Below are 14,076 nucleotides of genomic sequence, written 5' to 3' on the forward strand. Positions count from 1 at the left end.
AATTCATTTGGTTCACACTTTAATGCAAACTTCCCAAATCTGCACCATCCAAAATGACACACAAAGCGAACCAAAGTTCTCCTTTGAAATTCACACTTCTCCAATTTTTGAGGCAGTTCTCCATCCAAAAGAATGCATATGAAAAAGACTCTAAAACTTATGGAAAGTCCATGCAAAAATATGCAGATGAGTGAAAATAACATACAAAAATGTGTTCCATCTGGGGGAAACCACTTACAAAAAAATGCACATACCAGTAAAACTGCATTAAAAAAATGTATATATCAGGAAGAATGCACTTGAAAACGTTGTGAATTTTCATGTAGGCTCTTTCATTCAACAATTCACAAACATATGTCAAAATAGGATGAACCAAATTTAAGATAGGAAAAATGGGAAATGGAAATTGATGGATTTATCCATTCCTACTGCCTGCAACTATAAAACATCAGGAGAAGGACTGGTGAATCTCTGTCCTGGCTGTGTAAAGTTTTCTGCATAATTCAGAAAAGAGGAGTGTGTTTGTTTGTCTGCTTACATAATGGAGCACTGCCAAATCCCCAACTCCCTGCAGCCTGGCACAGGCGTGGCACAATCTACCCTTAACACCAGGACGCTGCTGCCCCATTCTGCTGATTGTGCCTCTGCACATACTATGCATGTAAAGCACATTCTCTTCCGCAAGGCATTCTGGGCACTGTAGTTCATTAAGGGATGCTGGGAATTGTAACTCTGCGAGGGGTAAACTGCAGTGCCCAGAGTTATTTGAGGGAAAGAATGTGTATTGAATGTGCTTTAATGGAATAGGTTATACACAACCTGAGTTTCCAAGGAGTTTACTGGTATCAGTCCACTCACAGACACTGTCAAGCAATACGCTGAGGAACAGAGGGTGGCAAAATCTGAAGTAGGCCAAAGTCAGCTGACAGAGAGAGACAGGGTGCAGCACTGAAAGAGACTCTCCAGCTCTCTTCTCAAGGTTCTTTGCTGAGACTCAGTCGAGGTGCCCGTCAGCACCTGTGAACCAGCTTCACCAAATGAAATGAAGCCGCCTCCTGTGACTTCTTTAGCTGCAGTTTCATATCACGCCTTTGGGAACATTCCCTGTGACAGTAGTATCACCAGAACAATGTCTTTCTCCCATGATACTTGAATTGAACACGTTTCTTGAATTTGCTTTTGGGCATTAGAATTTCCCAATTATGATTTACTTCGCCTTTAGGCCCCTCATCCCTTTCATCCAGACTCGGCATATGATGGGCTGCCCCGCTCAGATCATGTGACATCTGGTATCCTCCTCGGTGACGCGGTGCTAAGTCGAGGTGCCAGCATGTGCTACACCCCTCAGCCACTACAAAATAGGTCTTTGGACCAGGCTCTGCTTACCAAATGTGTCACAAGCTTCTCTCACAGTGCAGTACAATTACTGAGATCAGTGGTGTGCGGTCAGGGGACTAAGCTAGTCCCCTCAATGTTCCTGGCACATTAGACCTTCCCAAAGACCAGCAAGCCTTTTACTGGCTTGGGGAGGGGGAGCACGATGTTTGTGTGTGTGTCGACCACCCTTCCCAATGGCCCTTGCAAGCTGGTGCCTCTGGCCCTAACTGTTCCCCTAGGAAAAATTTCACCGCACAGCACTGACTGAGATAACAGGTGTGAAGAGAACAGAGCACTTGAAACGCTATTCTTTAACTAGGGCTATTTAGGGGTTTGACTAAATGACCCTCGGTGTCCAACTCTACAATTCTACGATTTTATGATTCTACTCTTTATTTTTTTCGGGAAAACGAGCGAGCTGGAAACTCAAAATCCACTAATCACTTTCAGCATGTTGGGCTACATCAGGGGTCTGCAACCCGCGGCTCCGGAGCCGCATGTGGCTCTTTTACACCTTTGCCGCGGCTCCGGGGCGGATACTAGCAAGGGGAGGAGGCTCATTGTGCGCCCCGATACTCCCCACTGTGGCGGGCACTGTACTGGCTGTGACGTCGCATGGGGGCGGTGCGTGCGTTAGTCACACACCGTCCCGATGTCACCCTCCTGCCCGCTGTCAGATCGGAGGGCAGCGGCGCGCATGCTTTAAATGTCGCAATGGTTTTGCGGCTCCCAGGTTGTTTTTTCTTCGGAAACGGGTCCAAGTGGCTCTTTTTGTCTTAAAGGTTGCAGACCCCTGGGCTACATGTTACAATAATATTAGGACCGTCAGCCAATTAAGGTAATCTTCATAAATCATGGGATTTGGAAAAAACACATTAATTAATTGTTTTTCCAATCTGTTCTCAAGAAAAATTCTCAAATTGTTCTCAAGGAAAAAACACATTCTTTAATTGCTTTAGGTGACAACAAGCATCCACCACAGAGGCTTGACCTTAGTAGGCTTCTATATGAGATTGTAGAAATGCTTCTTCTAAGATGGTGCTTGCTACCTACGGTCTGTGTAAGTACTTTTATAAAAATCTACATTGTTTTTAAAAGCTGCAGCCCAATTAACTGGGGACATATTTTTAATTAACCAGTTTAAAATCGTTTGGTCCATCTAACCATTCAGCTGACTAGCCACTACAGCCTTAAATAATATTACTACTAATAGTATTTATCATGGCAATGCAGATGGATCACCTCTTATCCATCTTGATGTCAAACAAGGGAATGCCAAGTATGAAGTAAAAAATGATATTAACATCATGTCTGGCAAAGTAGAGATTTGAAAAATTTGCTCTGTACAAGATACATTCACATTTCTTTCAGTCACAGACTTTAAATATTATGCATGTATACACATATATATTTAAGCAACTCTAGCTGTCCCTTTCAAGGCCGATGCTATCACACACGGCAACATGGTATTCTGATAAAATTGCTCCTTTGTAGGGTATTCATTTTTGTGCAGGTATTCTAGAGCACAGGGATCCACCCTAAAGGAGAGTCCCTGCTGTCATTTCATATTTGCAATGGGAACCTAAAAATGTTGCAATAGTTCAGAACGTGGTGCTGGTTCACTCTTTAGGATACAGTAGGAATAAGAAACCTGTGGCCCTCTAGGTGTTGTTCTACTGCAACTCCCATTACCCCTGACCACTGGCCATTCTGGCAGGGGCTGATGGGAGCTGGAGTCACCCAACATCTATCCTTCAATCTGCCTTATGGGAAACCAACGATCATGTCTTCAGTTGCAGGATGTTCTTTGTTTTGGAGCACAAGTCATGGGTGGAACATGGCATTAGGGGTAGGGTGTATGCAGCATATTCACACCCCTTCCCAATCATTTTGCTGGTGCCTTCTCTGAAGGCTGGGTTGAGCCAACTTTGCAGGAAGCCAGGGATGGACACTGGGCCCAAGATACAGGGAGATGAGAACGGACAATGGTGTCGCAAGGAGTATTGTACATGCAAGGGGGTCCCTGCAGAAAGAACAAAATATGAGCATTGTGGGGGTCAAATTAGACATTGTGTTTGCCAATCAGCTGTCATCTCATCTCCGAAGGACTTGGTTTCCCCATCAGAAGCATTGTATGCATCACTCATTTCATTGCAGGGAGGTTGGGAGGTGGTTGAAGTGTCTGGCTTAATATTGGACTGGCCCTTTTAAGGGAGGAGAGACTGCGTAAGGCAGTCCACTTCTCCTCCTTCCCCTCACCCCTCATTTTGGAAGTGCACATGTGTGATGTTTTAATACATTCTCGAAGGTGAAAGCCTCACCGACCTTGCGTCCCTGTGGACAAACGTTGGGCCTTCATCTGTGTGTGATCATCGGCAGAAAAGTGTGTCTTACAGATCAGAGAACCACGAGGTTTTGACATATATATTTCAAGGGAGGGTCCCCCTGAGCCTCTTAAACCCATTCCTTTTCCAATGTTTCCAATTATTTGCACACATTCTTCACTAGTGGAACATTCAGTAATGACATTAGGGACAGAGAGACAAACTCCTGCAAGGAATGCACAGGAAACATTTTCTTTGTCCGCACAGTGTTGCATCTTGGCTCCTAACAAGGAATCTATTGTGTTCTTAAATAAGCATAAATAACATAAAAGGCTGAGATTTATGAAGAATGCAAAAGGAAAAGAATTCATCAGGACACAAATAATACCCCCCACGCGCCCCGCACCAAACAGTGTCGCAGTTACTAGTCACATCTAGAGCTACAGCCGCCGCAGTTTTCTTACCCTGCAAACAGAGCTGTCCCTTCTTACCGACAATTTAAATAATAGATTTCCAACTATGCTGCTCGCAGCATCATTCAAAAAAAGAAGAAAATATTAACTTACAAAATAACCCATTCTTCATATGTAATTGTGACAAATAAAAATCTTAAATAAAACAGGTTTCATATTCTTTCCCCCTCTTTTTCTCCCTTTTCTCTGGCTCTCCACCTCATTCCAATTTCAGGTAGCTTGGCATTGAGTAATTGAACATTAAAAAATCAAGTTTGTAGACTTCATACAGCTGTGTTTGGTGCTCTGAACTGATGTTCTGGAAGAACTCTGTAGTCATTTCGTCAGTAGTTCTTGTAGACTTTGCATAGGTGGGGAACTTGAGATAGTTTCCTACTCCTGCAAGTTGAAGAATGTAGTTGGAATCCTCTTCGAGTGTCTCGTATTTCCCTATGAGATCATAATGGATGTGGCAGGGATGGCACAGAGAGTATACAGTCTGCCAGTGTTCATTGAATGGCTCTTCTCTTTGGGTGTGAGGATCTATGAGATAAGCCACAAACTCCTCAAATTTCACATCATCGCCTTTATGTAGGGCTTCCTGGGTTGCATTTTTCCTTTGGCGCTTGACAATTTTGGTTCCATATCTCTTATGAAAGGAGGTGTTGTACTTCTGGGTGAATTTGTTTCTGTAGGCTGACACCAGCCTCTCGAAAGGCTCGCGGACAAACAGGAACTTCATGTAGTTTTTCAAGCGGTGGTTGATCTCTGGGATGCTGTATTGGTTGAGCGTCTTCAAGTTTGACGAGACATGGGCTTCGTTAGCTGGTATCTCCATCGGGTCACTGTATTTGCCCCTCCCGTTCAAAACCATCATGACTCTCTTCCAATTGGTGCAGGCCACTTTGGGGACGTAGCAGTAGATCAACTCATGATCCTCGTCAACCACCAAATGCTTGAGGTCGTTGGGTGTCAGCACACGACGTTTCCTGCTAGACATGCTGTTGGCTCGGCATGTATCCGTGACTTGATCCCTCCGGATCTGATGAAGGATGGCCGTGCTGGATAATTCCAACTGCGTAAAGAAAGAACAAAAGTGGATAACTCAGTACAGTTTGCAAACACTTGCTGCCATCTTGGGCAGAAATCCAAAACCTACTTCTATACACAAATTCCTCTGATGTATTAACAACACAGCAGCAACACAAGGCTGCAGAGCCTTTGTTAGTAACGTGGTCTGGCAAGGGACCAACTCTGGGCTAAAACATCCTGCATATAAGAATTGCCTTCCTGGGTAAGATTAAAAGTCAGTCCTGTCCAGCATTCCAACAGTGACCAGCTGGATGCTCACAAAATAGCAATGAAGAAGGCAGACAACCACTGATGCCTCAGAATCTGGAGGTCCCATCCCTAGCTATCATAATCTTGGCTATTATCATAGGCACGACCTGCAGGGACAGTGGTCAGTCGCACAGAATCACCAAGGTTGAAGAATTTGGATGCAAGCAGACATACTTTACAAGGTTTCCATTCCGCTCAAGCATTGAAGAACGATACACATATATCCTAATACCAAATGTATTTTCAGTGTGCTTTGTCTGAAACGTCTTAACTCTCGTAGTTATATATAGAAAATGAAGTTCTTTCTGCTCCTGCAGTCAAACTCATTTCTACGGAAGAGCAGAACTCAGGCTGACCTTTGCTGCTGAGACGCAGCAGGAGGCCGAGAGTTTCAAAAAGCCTTCGAAAATGAACACAGTATGTACTCTTGCTGCTGATGTCTGTCTCACTCTAGGATTAATTGTCTTGGCTTCCTCATTGGCTGTGACCTTGGCAAGTGAAATAAAATGTGTGGACACCTCGGCTATTCTCAGAGGAGGGCGGGCAGTCAAAAGTGCTTTCTTGAAGCTTTCTTTCTTTCTTTGCTATTGATGCTGGCCTCTTATTGCCAACCAAATCAATAAGAGGTCAAGGGCAGGCAGACTTTTAACAGGTAGTTTTTGTTGTACAGCACTCAAAAGAATGCTTCCTTGCACTGACGTCCTTTGTTGTGGCTATACATTTATTAAGGATTCAGGAATGCAAAGAGTCATCTGCTTTCAAAGAAGGGGGAGAATTATAGGAGAATTAAGAGCTGCAGGGCTCAAACCAGGACATAGGAATGTAAGATGAACCTGCTGGATCAGCCCAATGGTCCATCTGGTCCAGTGTCCTGTTCACACAGTGGCCAACCAGATGCCCGTGGGAAGCCCGAAAACAGGACACACGTGCAACAGCACCCTGCCCACCTGTGATTCCCAGCGACTGGTGCCTATGACAGTGGAGGTACAACATAGCCACTGTGGCTAGTAGCTACTGATAGCCTTGAAGGAACCTTGAAAATCAGGCACCCAATAATTATGCTCTACCACGGGCTAGTGAGAGAGGAGAATCACAGCCTACTGCCTGTTTGTACTCTTTCCCACTCTACCTGGCCTGCCTTGGCACTAGTACCTGGCTGGGCAGTTGTGATGGGGGAGCTACTACCCTACCCTACCCTGAAGACCTCCTTTCTCATGGACCAATGAGCTTCACATGGCTTGGAGCCACCATTTAAAATTTCCACAATGCCCTGGAGCAACACTAAATCAGGAATGCTCCAGGGGATTGTGGGAAACTACTCAATGGAACATCCTTCCGCTGCTCACTAGAGCCTGCAACCCGCCACAGGGTAAGTCCACCAAGTCTCATGATCTTCTCGTGAGGATCCCTCCCCCTCAATCCTAGAGACATTTGCCCATTGTTAGAAAGCTATTATTAGTGGTGTTCTGAGTATTTTTATTCCTAGACTAAGATACACCCTTGTGTGTGGGGGGGGGAGGGAATTGAAAGTGTGAAGCTGCTCTAAGACAAAGACAGATGACTCATTTGTTTACTCTTCTTATCCTCAGCTCAGGGGCAAGCAGGCTGACAGTGGGAGGGAGGCAGCAAGACATCACAGTATAATTGAAAGTGCTGGTGGGGCAAGAGAGAAAGCTTAAAGCAGGGTCCCTTCCAGCTGTTGTTGGACTACAAGACCCATCATCCCCAGCTAGTATGGTCCATTGCCAGGGATGATGGGAGCTGTAGTCCAACAATATCTGGAAGGGACCATGTTGCCTACCCGTCATATAATTTATCCATATTTATCTCCAAGACAGAGCAATATAAGGCATAGTGCAGATTAAGAGAAATATGAAGATGATGATGATGATTAGTTGTAGTAGTAGTTGTATACTATCCTTCATCCAAAGATCCACTAGCTGGATATAAACACTCTGGACTGGCTACACACTATTCCCTCTGGGCAGGTAATCTCTCTCTCTCTGAACATTCAACAAGGCATCTGAATAATTTTAGGTCAGAAATTGAGCCCATTCTGTGTGAGGCCTTTAAACATCAAGGGCTGCACCTCAGCCACCAAGGATGCTACACCTTTTTCTTCATGCAGCATCTAGATCCAAGCTGTCTCCTGAATTAACCCAAATTGCAATAGAAACTAAGTTTACTCGTATCACTGAACCTTGTGAAGGAAAATACTCTCCTCCCCAAGATTGGTTCAGATGCCTAGCCAACTAACAGGCTTGCAGGCTGCAACCTTGAATGCCTTAGGCTTCAATCCCCTTAGGCCTCAATAGACAGGGAAGCTACAGTTTCTCCTGCCTTCCCTCTGTCCTGGTCCTCCTTTCATCTGCCTTTTAGCTATCTGAACTTGCAACTCTGTAGTTGAGACCAGGCTGTTAAATGGATTTTACTCAGCTCTAGCAGGGTTCCTAACACAGGTTTGTTAGGAATAACAGGAAGAGAGATTAATAGCAGGGACTATAAACTTTTTCAATATGCAGTAACAGCGGCAAGAATACTAATGGCCCAAAAATGGAAACAAGAGGAACTACCGACACTTGAAGAGTGGAGAATGAAACTTATGGACTATGCAGAAGTGGACAAAATGACTGGGAAAATTAGATATCAAAAAGATCACAAATTCATCGAGGACTGGAGAAAGTTTACGAATTATCTGGAAAACATATGTGATGTACAGACAACGTTAGTCGGTTTTAAAGAGGCTTTGTGATTGCTAAAGATGTATTGTAAAAAAAAAACAGAGGCGATAAGTCAGTATTAACTAGCAATACAAGACATGAAAAATGCGTAATGAATAGAAAATATGGATGATTGGTGGAGGAGCTGGTGGAAGTACAAAAAACTGGAAATTTGAGAACAGGATTGTGTTGATTAATTTGTAAAAGAAAATTTAATAAAAATTAAAAAATAAAAACAAAAAAATTACAGGTTTGCATGAGAGTTTCTTCTAGACCAAGTGAAGAAAGGGAAAGAGTCTGGCTTAAGGGAAAGTTGCACAGTTCAACTTAATGCAATATGTGTATGTTTTAGGCAGGGATACGACATGAACAGGATTAATCTGCAAGACGGTTGGAAGGCTATCATAAACACGTGAATATTCCAAAATCTGTATGAATTACCATGAGAGGAAGATACAAAGGACACTTTGTCTGTGACAAACTGGAATATCTGAAATGACTAAAGATCATATAATAGAGGAAGCTTTCCTATACCAGATGTTGATACTGACCACTAAAAATTGCCAGTCATGTGGAAAATATGCCCTGTTATCTCTACCATCTGTAGTGGAACTTGAAACTAATAACATTTCCAATCTCTAAGTCAATAAACTTATAATCACAGAGTTCTCCTCCCAGCCCTAATGACATGCTTTCTTTCAGAAAAAAAATAGCAAAACATTAAATTTAATGTAGCTCTTATTTTTAAATTATTGGCTGCATATGTTGAATGCAACTCAGATGCCGCTTTAAGAGAAGCAAAATGTTATTTGCCAGGAGATAACTGAATACAGATATCAGAATATGTAAAAATTGCTCAGCAGTCAATAGGTAAACCGCTTAGAGGTTTTCTATTGAATGAGTGGTTTACAAATATGAAAAGGAGAATGTGGGTTTTTTTCTTAAATCTCTTGATATTCTAAATTCACAGAATCAGTGTTGGAAAGGACATGGTGGGGGGGAGTATCTAAAATGGGTCCTATTCATGTTACATTTACAGCACATTTAAATCACATGACTTCCCTCAAATAATCCCAGGCATTGTGGTTTACCACGCACAGAGCAACACTTCCCAGCATCCTCCACAAATGGCAGCTCCCAGGATTCTTTGAGGGAAGCTATGTGCTTTAAATCTATCATGTGGGTGTTACTTTTGAGTTGAGAGAAGCGTTGGAGGCCATCTACAGTCTCTTCCCCACCCACCCCTTGCAGGATCTACAGCACAGCATGCAGCTACAACATCCCTGATACAGACAGCTTTGAGTCTCTTCTTAACTAACCTTAAGTGAAAAAAAGCCCACCAGCTCCTGAACCTACCTTGTCTACTGCCAAGCAGCTCTTACCATTGAGCTGAAACTCGCTTCCCTGCAATTTCCACCCATTGGTTTTTATTCTGCCATCTGGAGCAACAGGGAACAAGTTGCTCCATCGTCAGTGTGACAGCTCTTCAAATATTTAAAGACAGCTATCATGTCTCACCTTAATATTCACTTCTTGGCAAAACTACCCAGCTCTATTAACTGCTTCTCATAGGACTTTTTTCCAGACGCCCCACAAGCCTGGTTGCCCTTCTCTGAATATGCTCCAGTTTGTCAATGTCATTTCTTAAAATAGGTAGCGGTGGGATTCAGGCTCATTGACTCAAGAAGCAATAGTGAACAGCAAGCAAGTAAACACATATTCTTGCCAGGGGCCATGCTGTGGGTGACCTAAATCAGGACGTGCCTGTTCATGTGTCTGGTTTCTACAAGCCAATGCCAACTTGGGAGTGCTGAAATCATCACCGCTGCCACCATCATGACATTTATTACTAACCTTTTACCAGCAGGTCTCAGGGCACGTTACGACAATATAGAATTAAAAAGTTAAAACGGATTACAACTCCAGGAATAGGATGGGCCCTGAAAACACCCTGAAATGCATTCTGGGGAGTGGGGAGAAGATATTGCTCTCACATCACCAAGACCTGCTTCACCCCAGCTTTGGTATATTTTTCAGTGCATGGCAAGCAGCAACATGGATGTTTGCCGAAAGACACACAAAGGTGGTTTAATAAGCTTGAAGCACCTACAAAGTAGGTTGCTTAATCGGTTGCCATCAATTTGATTTTAATTAATTTTTATAATGAAATATTTTTAGAATGTGTGATTATTTGACTGTTTGATTATTTGATTGTTGTTAGCCGCCCTGAGCCCGGCTTCGGCTGGGGAGGGCGGGATATAAATAAAATTTATTATTATTATTATTATTATTATTATTATTATTATTATTATTATTATTATTATTATACAATAATGCAATTTTAAAAACTGAGAATAAAAACAAAAACTAAACCTAAGCAACAAGAGTCCTGAAAGAGCTCTGTGTGTGTGAAGGACTTTGGCCTAGGTGAACCAATCTACTTAAAGAATAAACTTCTCAACTTCTTCAGACAAAAATGGTGAAGTTGGGGCTGAGGATAAGTGGTGCAGAATGTATTCCACTTCAGCTATGAATGTATTATCCTACTCCCTTTTAAAAACATTGCTAGCCTGATGAACGGCCTTTATCCATCAAAATTCCTCAGATGTTTTGTCTGGGGGCTGGGGGACGCCCACCCCCACATTCACTTTGAATTTTTGCCTGGGCGGAATTTTGATAGTGACTCTAAATTCAATCTTTTCATTTCTTCCTATGTAAATGTACACTGGAAGTCCAAAGTTTGCATGCTTGCCTTGGTACATGTTGGCCGGCTGCAAAACACCACCACCACACTATTTTATAATCTCTTTATGAAGATCAACTTAGCAACAATTTCTTCATGTGACTCACAGAAGGCAGGATGCCTAATTAATCACCCAACTCAGCCCCATTTATTAAGTAGATGTATAGGAAGCTGTTGTTTTCTACTGTTGTTTTTTTAAGTCTCTTGACATTTACAAATGCCTCTCAAAATTAAAAAAGAATATCTAGTTATATTTCCCACAGTGTTGGAGGACATCATGGACTTTGGGTGTCAATTGCAATATATAGCCTATTAACTGTGTTAGCTCACAAAAGACCATACCAAAAGTTATTTGTAGGACTTTTCTTTCTCTCTGTGTGGTTCTCTAACAATATTTTTCATTAAAAATGAGTGTTTTAAACAGTTGGCCATGTTTTGTGATGCAAATGTCCAAGAAACCTTTCACTATTCACCCAGTTTCTCCCACATTTGCAAAGAAATTTAGTTTGCATGCTTGGGAGGTGGTTTTCTGTGGAAACTCTCCATGCTCATGTGGCTCCTTCTCATAGTCTGAAGGGTTTCACCACCTACACCAATTGTCCATGAGGCCATCCAGCACTGCTCTAGGAATTCCCCAAAGGATGGTACAGATGCAGCAGTCAAATCTCTTATCCTCAGCTCAGGGGCAAGCCAGATAAGGGAATGTGCACCAGCTTCTCTAGCTCCCATCACCCCAGCCAGCATGAGCAAAGGTCAGGGATGATGGGGTCTTCTAGAGTCTAAACAACATCTGGAGGGCCACAGGTTAGTCATTCCAGACTTTGATTATTTTACTCTAATTGTCTTGCAAACTTACCCGTGGGCTGCAATCAGTGAGTTTCCTTTCCAGCTTAATTAGTAATCTTGTTGTATTGTTATGCTGCATTTTGTTGCCTGTATTTTTAATTCGATTTCAAATAGAATCCTGTGCAATTTCCATGCAGCTGCTGGAATCTAATTTATTTACGGCCGCCCTCTGAGAACTTATTCTTTCCTCATGCTGAGGTTTCATTTAACCTTGATCTTGGAAGAGGAAGACTCTTCCATTCCCATTTGTAACTGCCACTCACTAATGTGCATGGGAGGTAATTGACCTAGGGTACCCTTTATTCATAGGCTTAATGGCAGAAAATTGGGAGCCATACAGCAACATCTTGCTTTTTGCACCTCCCTACAGATATATCTCGAGACCCTCACTAACACCCCCCCACACATATTAAACACTAGTAGTCACGTTAAAATTTAATTACAATATGGCTTGCCAGCAAATCCTTTTAGGCTAAAACAGCATTGCAATAAGGCTAATGTATTATGCTATGAATGAGCAGATTGCATCAGTGTGCTCAATAAACATTTTTGTAAGCATCAGAGACCAATCTTCAGAAAACCAGAGCATCTGCAGAAGTTATGGCCCACTGCCACCGCTCAGCACATTTCCAGCAAGCCCCCACAAAGCGACACCAATAACAAGGTCCAGGCGGATGAGATGAACGCGCAGAGGCTTATTGCTTTCGTTTGTTAAAACGACAACCAATGTTATCCTCAAAGTCATCAAAGGCTACAGTTCTGAAGTGACTTGCAAGCCCCTAAATCAAGGCGATGCATGAATCTGAAAACATATGCATGGCTGAGGCATCAGGGACAGTTCACAAGGCTATTTTTATGGGATAGTTATGGGGTAAAGTCATCACTAGGTTACTTTTCGTTTTTAATGATGGCCACCAGTCCTGGAAATGCTTGTTACCCACCTCCAACAAAGGTCAAGATGGCACTCAGTAATCATCACCACCAGGCTGAACCTACATTTTGGAGCTTCTTCCACTTGCACCCTCAATACAACTGGAGTATGAGCTACGATCAGTCTCTGTGCTATAAACAGAACTTGCAGTGGCTTCACTACATCACCACCCAAGTTAAAACAATGGTCATGCAAATCATATTTTGTCAGCAAGCCCATCGTTACACAGCTACCAATACAGTGGTACCTCGGGTTACCTATGCTTCAGGTTACATAAGCTTCAGGTTACAGACTCTGCTAACCCAGAAATAGTGCTTCAGGTTAAGAACTTTGCTTCAGGATGAGAACAGAAATCGGGCTCCAGCGGTGCAGTGGCAGCAGGAGGCCCCAATAGCTAAAGTGGTGCTTCAGGCTAAGAACAGTTTCAGGTTAAGAGTGGACCTCCGGAATGAATTAAGTTCTTAACCCGAGGTGCCACTTTAGATGATTAAGAGCCAGATGATTTGACTTCCCTGATTTTCTGTGTCACAGTTGAGAAACCTTTGTTACTCTGAAGGCCTAATAGGCAAACTTCTAGGAGCTGCTGGCCAATTGTGGGTTGAGTCAGAGCCAAAAGTGGGTGGAGCAATGGACGTGACTCTTAATGTACAGTAGAGTACACTGAACCCACACATTGTGGTATCTATTCTTCCCCCGCCCCTGACAATACACTCGATTCGGCTTCCTCCAACCAGACTAGCAAGTGGCTTTAGCAGAGTCCAAGGACACATTACAGATAAGTCAAAACACTCAAGGACAATATGAAGCTAAGCTGGTGAGAGGCATGGCCTGGCAAGGGGTGCAGCCTGAGGCCAGAGTCCTACCAGATCTCTGGACCTGAGAATGAATGCTCAAAACAGGAATGAAACGACACAATGACCTCCTACTTATTGGGAAACCTCCCTGGTTTGCCTAATCTAATTTGAAGGGAGAGCTCTACATCAAAATTTGCTGTAAGGCAATGGTGGACCTCTTTCTTGAAACTGCAGGAAAGTCCTCTTTCTACCTTCAAGGAGAGTCTCCTTCGAGTGCTGATTTTATTCAAGAAGCTTCTTGTTAGATCCCCCCTTTGTATTTGCTCATTAGTCTATTTCCAGTTGCAGACAGTCGCTGTCTGCCTTGCATTACAACCCTTTCATCAGTTCTGAACACTTGCCAGGCCCTAATTGTTTCACTCTGTTGATCTGCTTGAAGATGCCAGTTCCGCTTTTTGTTGCTTCTGCAAACTTGTCAGATCTCCTGTCCCACCTGGTACACAAAAGATTCCCAACAAGAAAGGGAAAGCCAGGAAGCTTCATGTCTC

The 14,076-nt window shown here is 43.1% G+C and overlaps 1 protein-coding gene across 4 annotated transcripts in view; it reads right to left on the bottom strand.

The window, feature by feature from the left end:
- Window positions 1-3,787: 3,787 nt before the first annotated feature.
- CHST11 (carbohydrate sulfotransferase 11) overlaps window positions 3,788-14,076 on the bottom strand; it is a 189,405-nt gene continuing 179,116 nt past the window's right edge. For all 4 annotated transcript variants that reach the window (XM_081928353.1, XM_081928352.1, XM_081928355.1 and 1 more), the window contains one exon: window positions 3,788-5,228. In XM_081928353.1, the coding sequence (XP_081784479.1) occupies window positions 4,374-5,228 (855 nt within the window). In that variant the 3' untranslated portion in view covers window positions 3,788-4,373. The remainder of the gene's footprint in view (window positions 5,229-14,076) is intronic.

The sequence above is a fragment of the Podarcis melisellensis genome (assembly GCF_964234715.1).
Source record: "Podarcis melisellensis genome assembly, chromosome: 10".
NCBI classification, from domain to species: Eukaryota; Metazoa; Chordata; class Lepidosauria; order Squamata; family Lacertidae; genus Podarcis; species Podarcis melisellensis.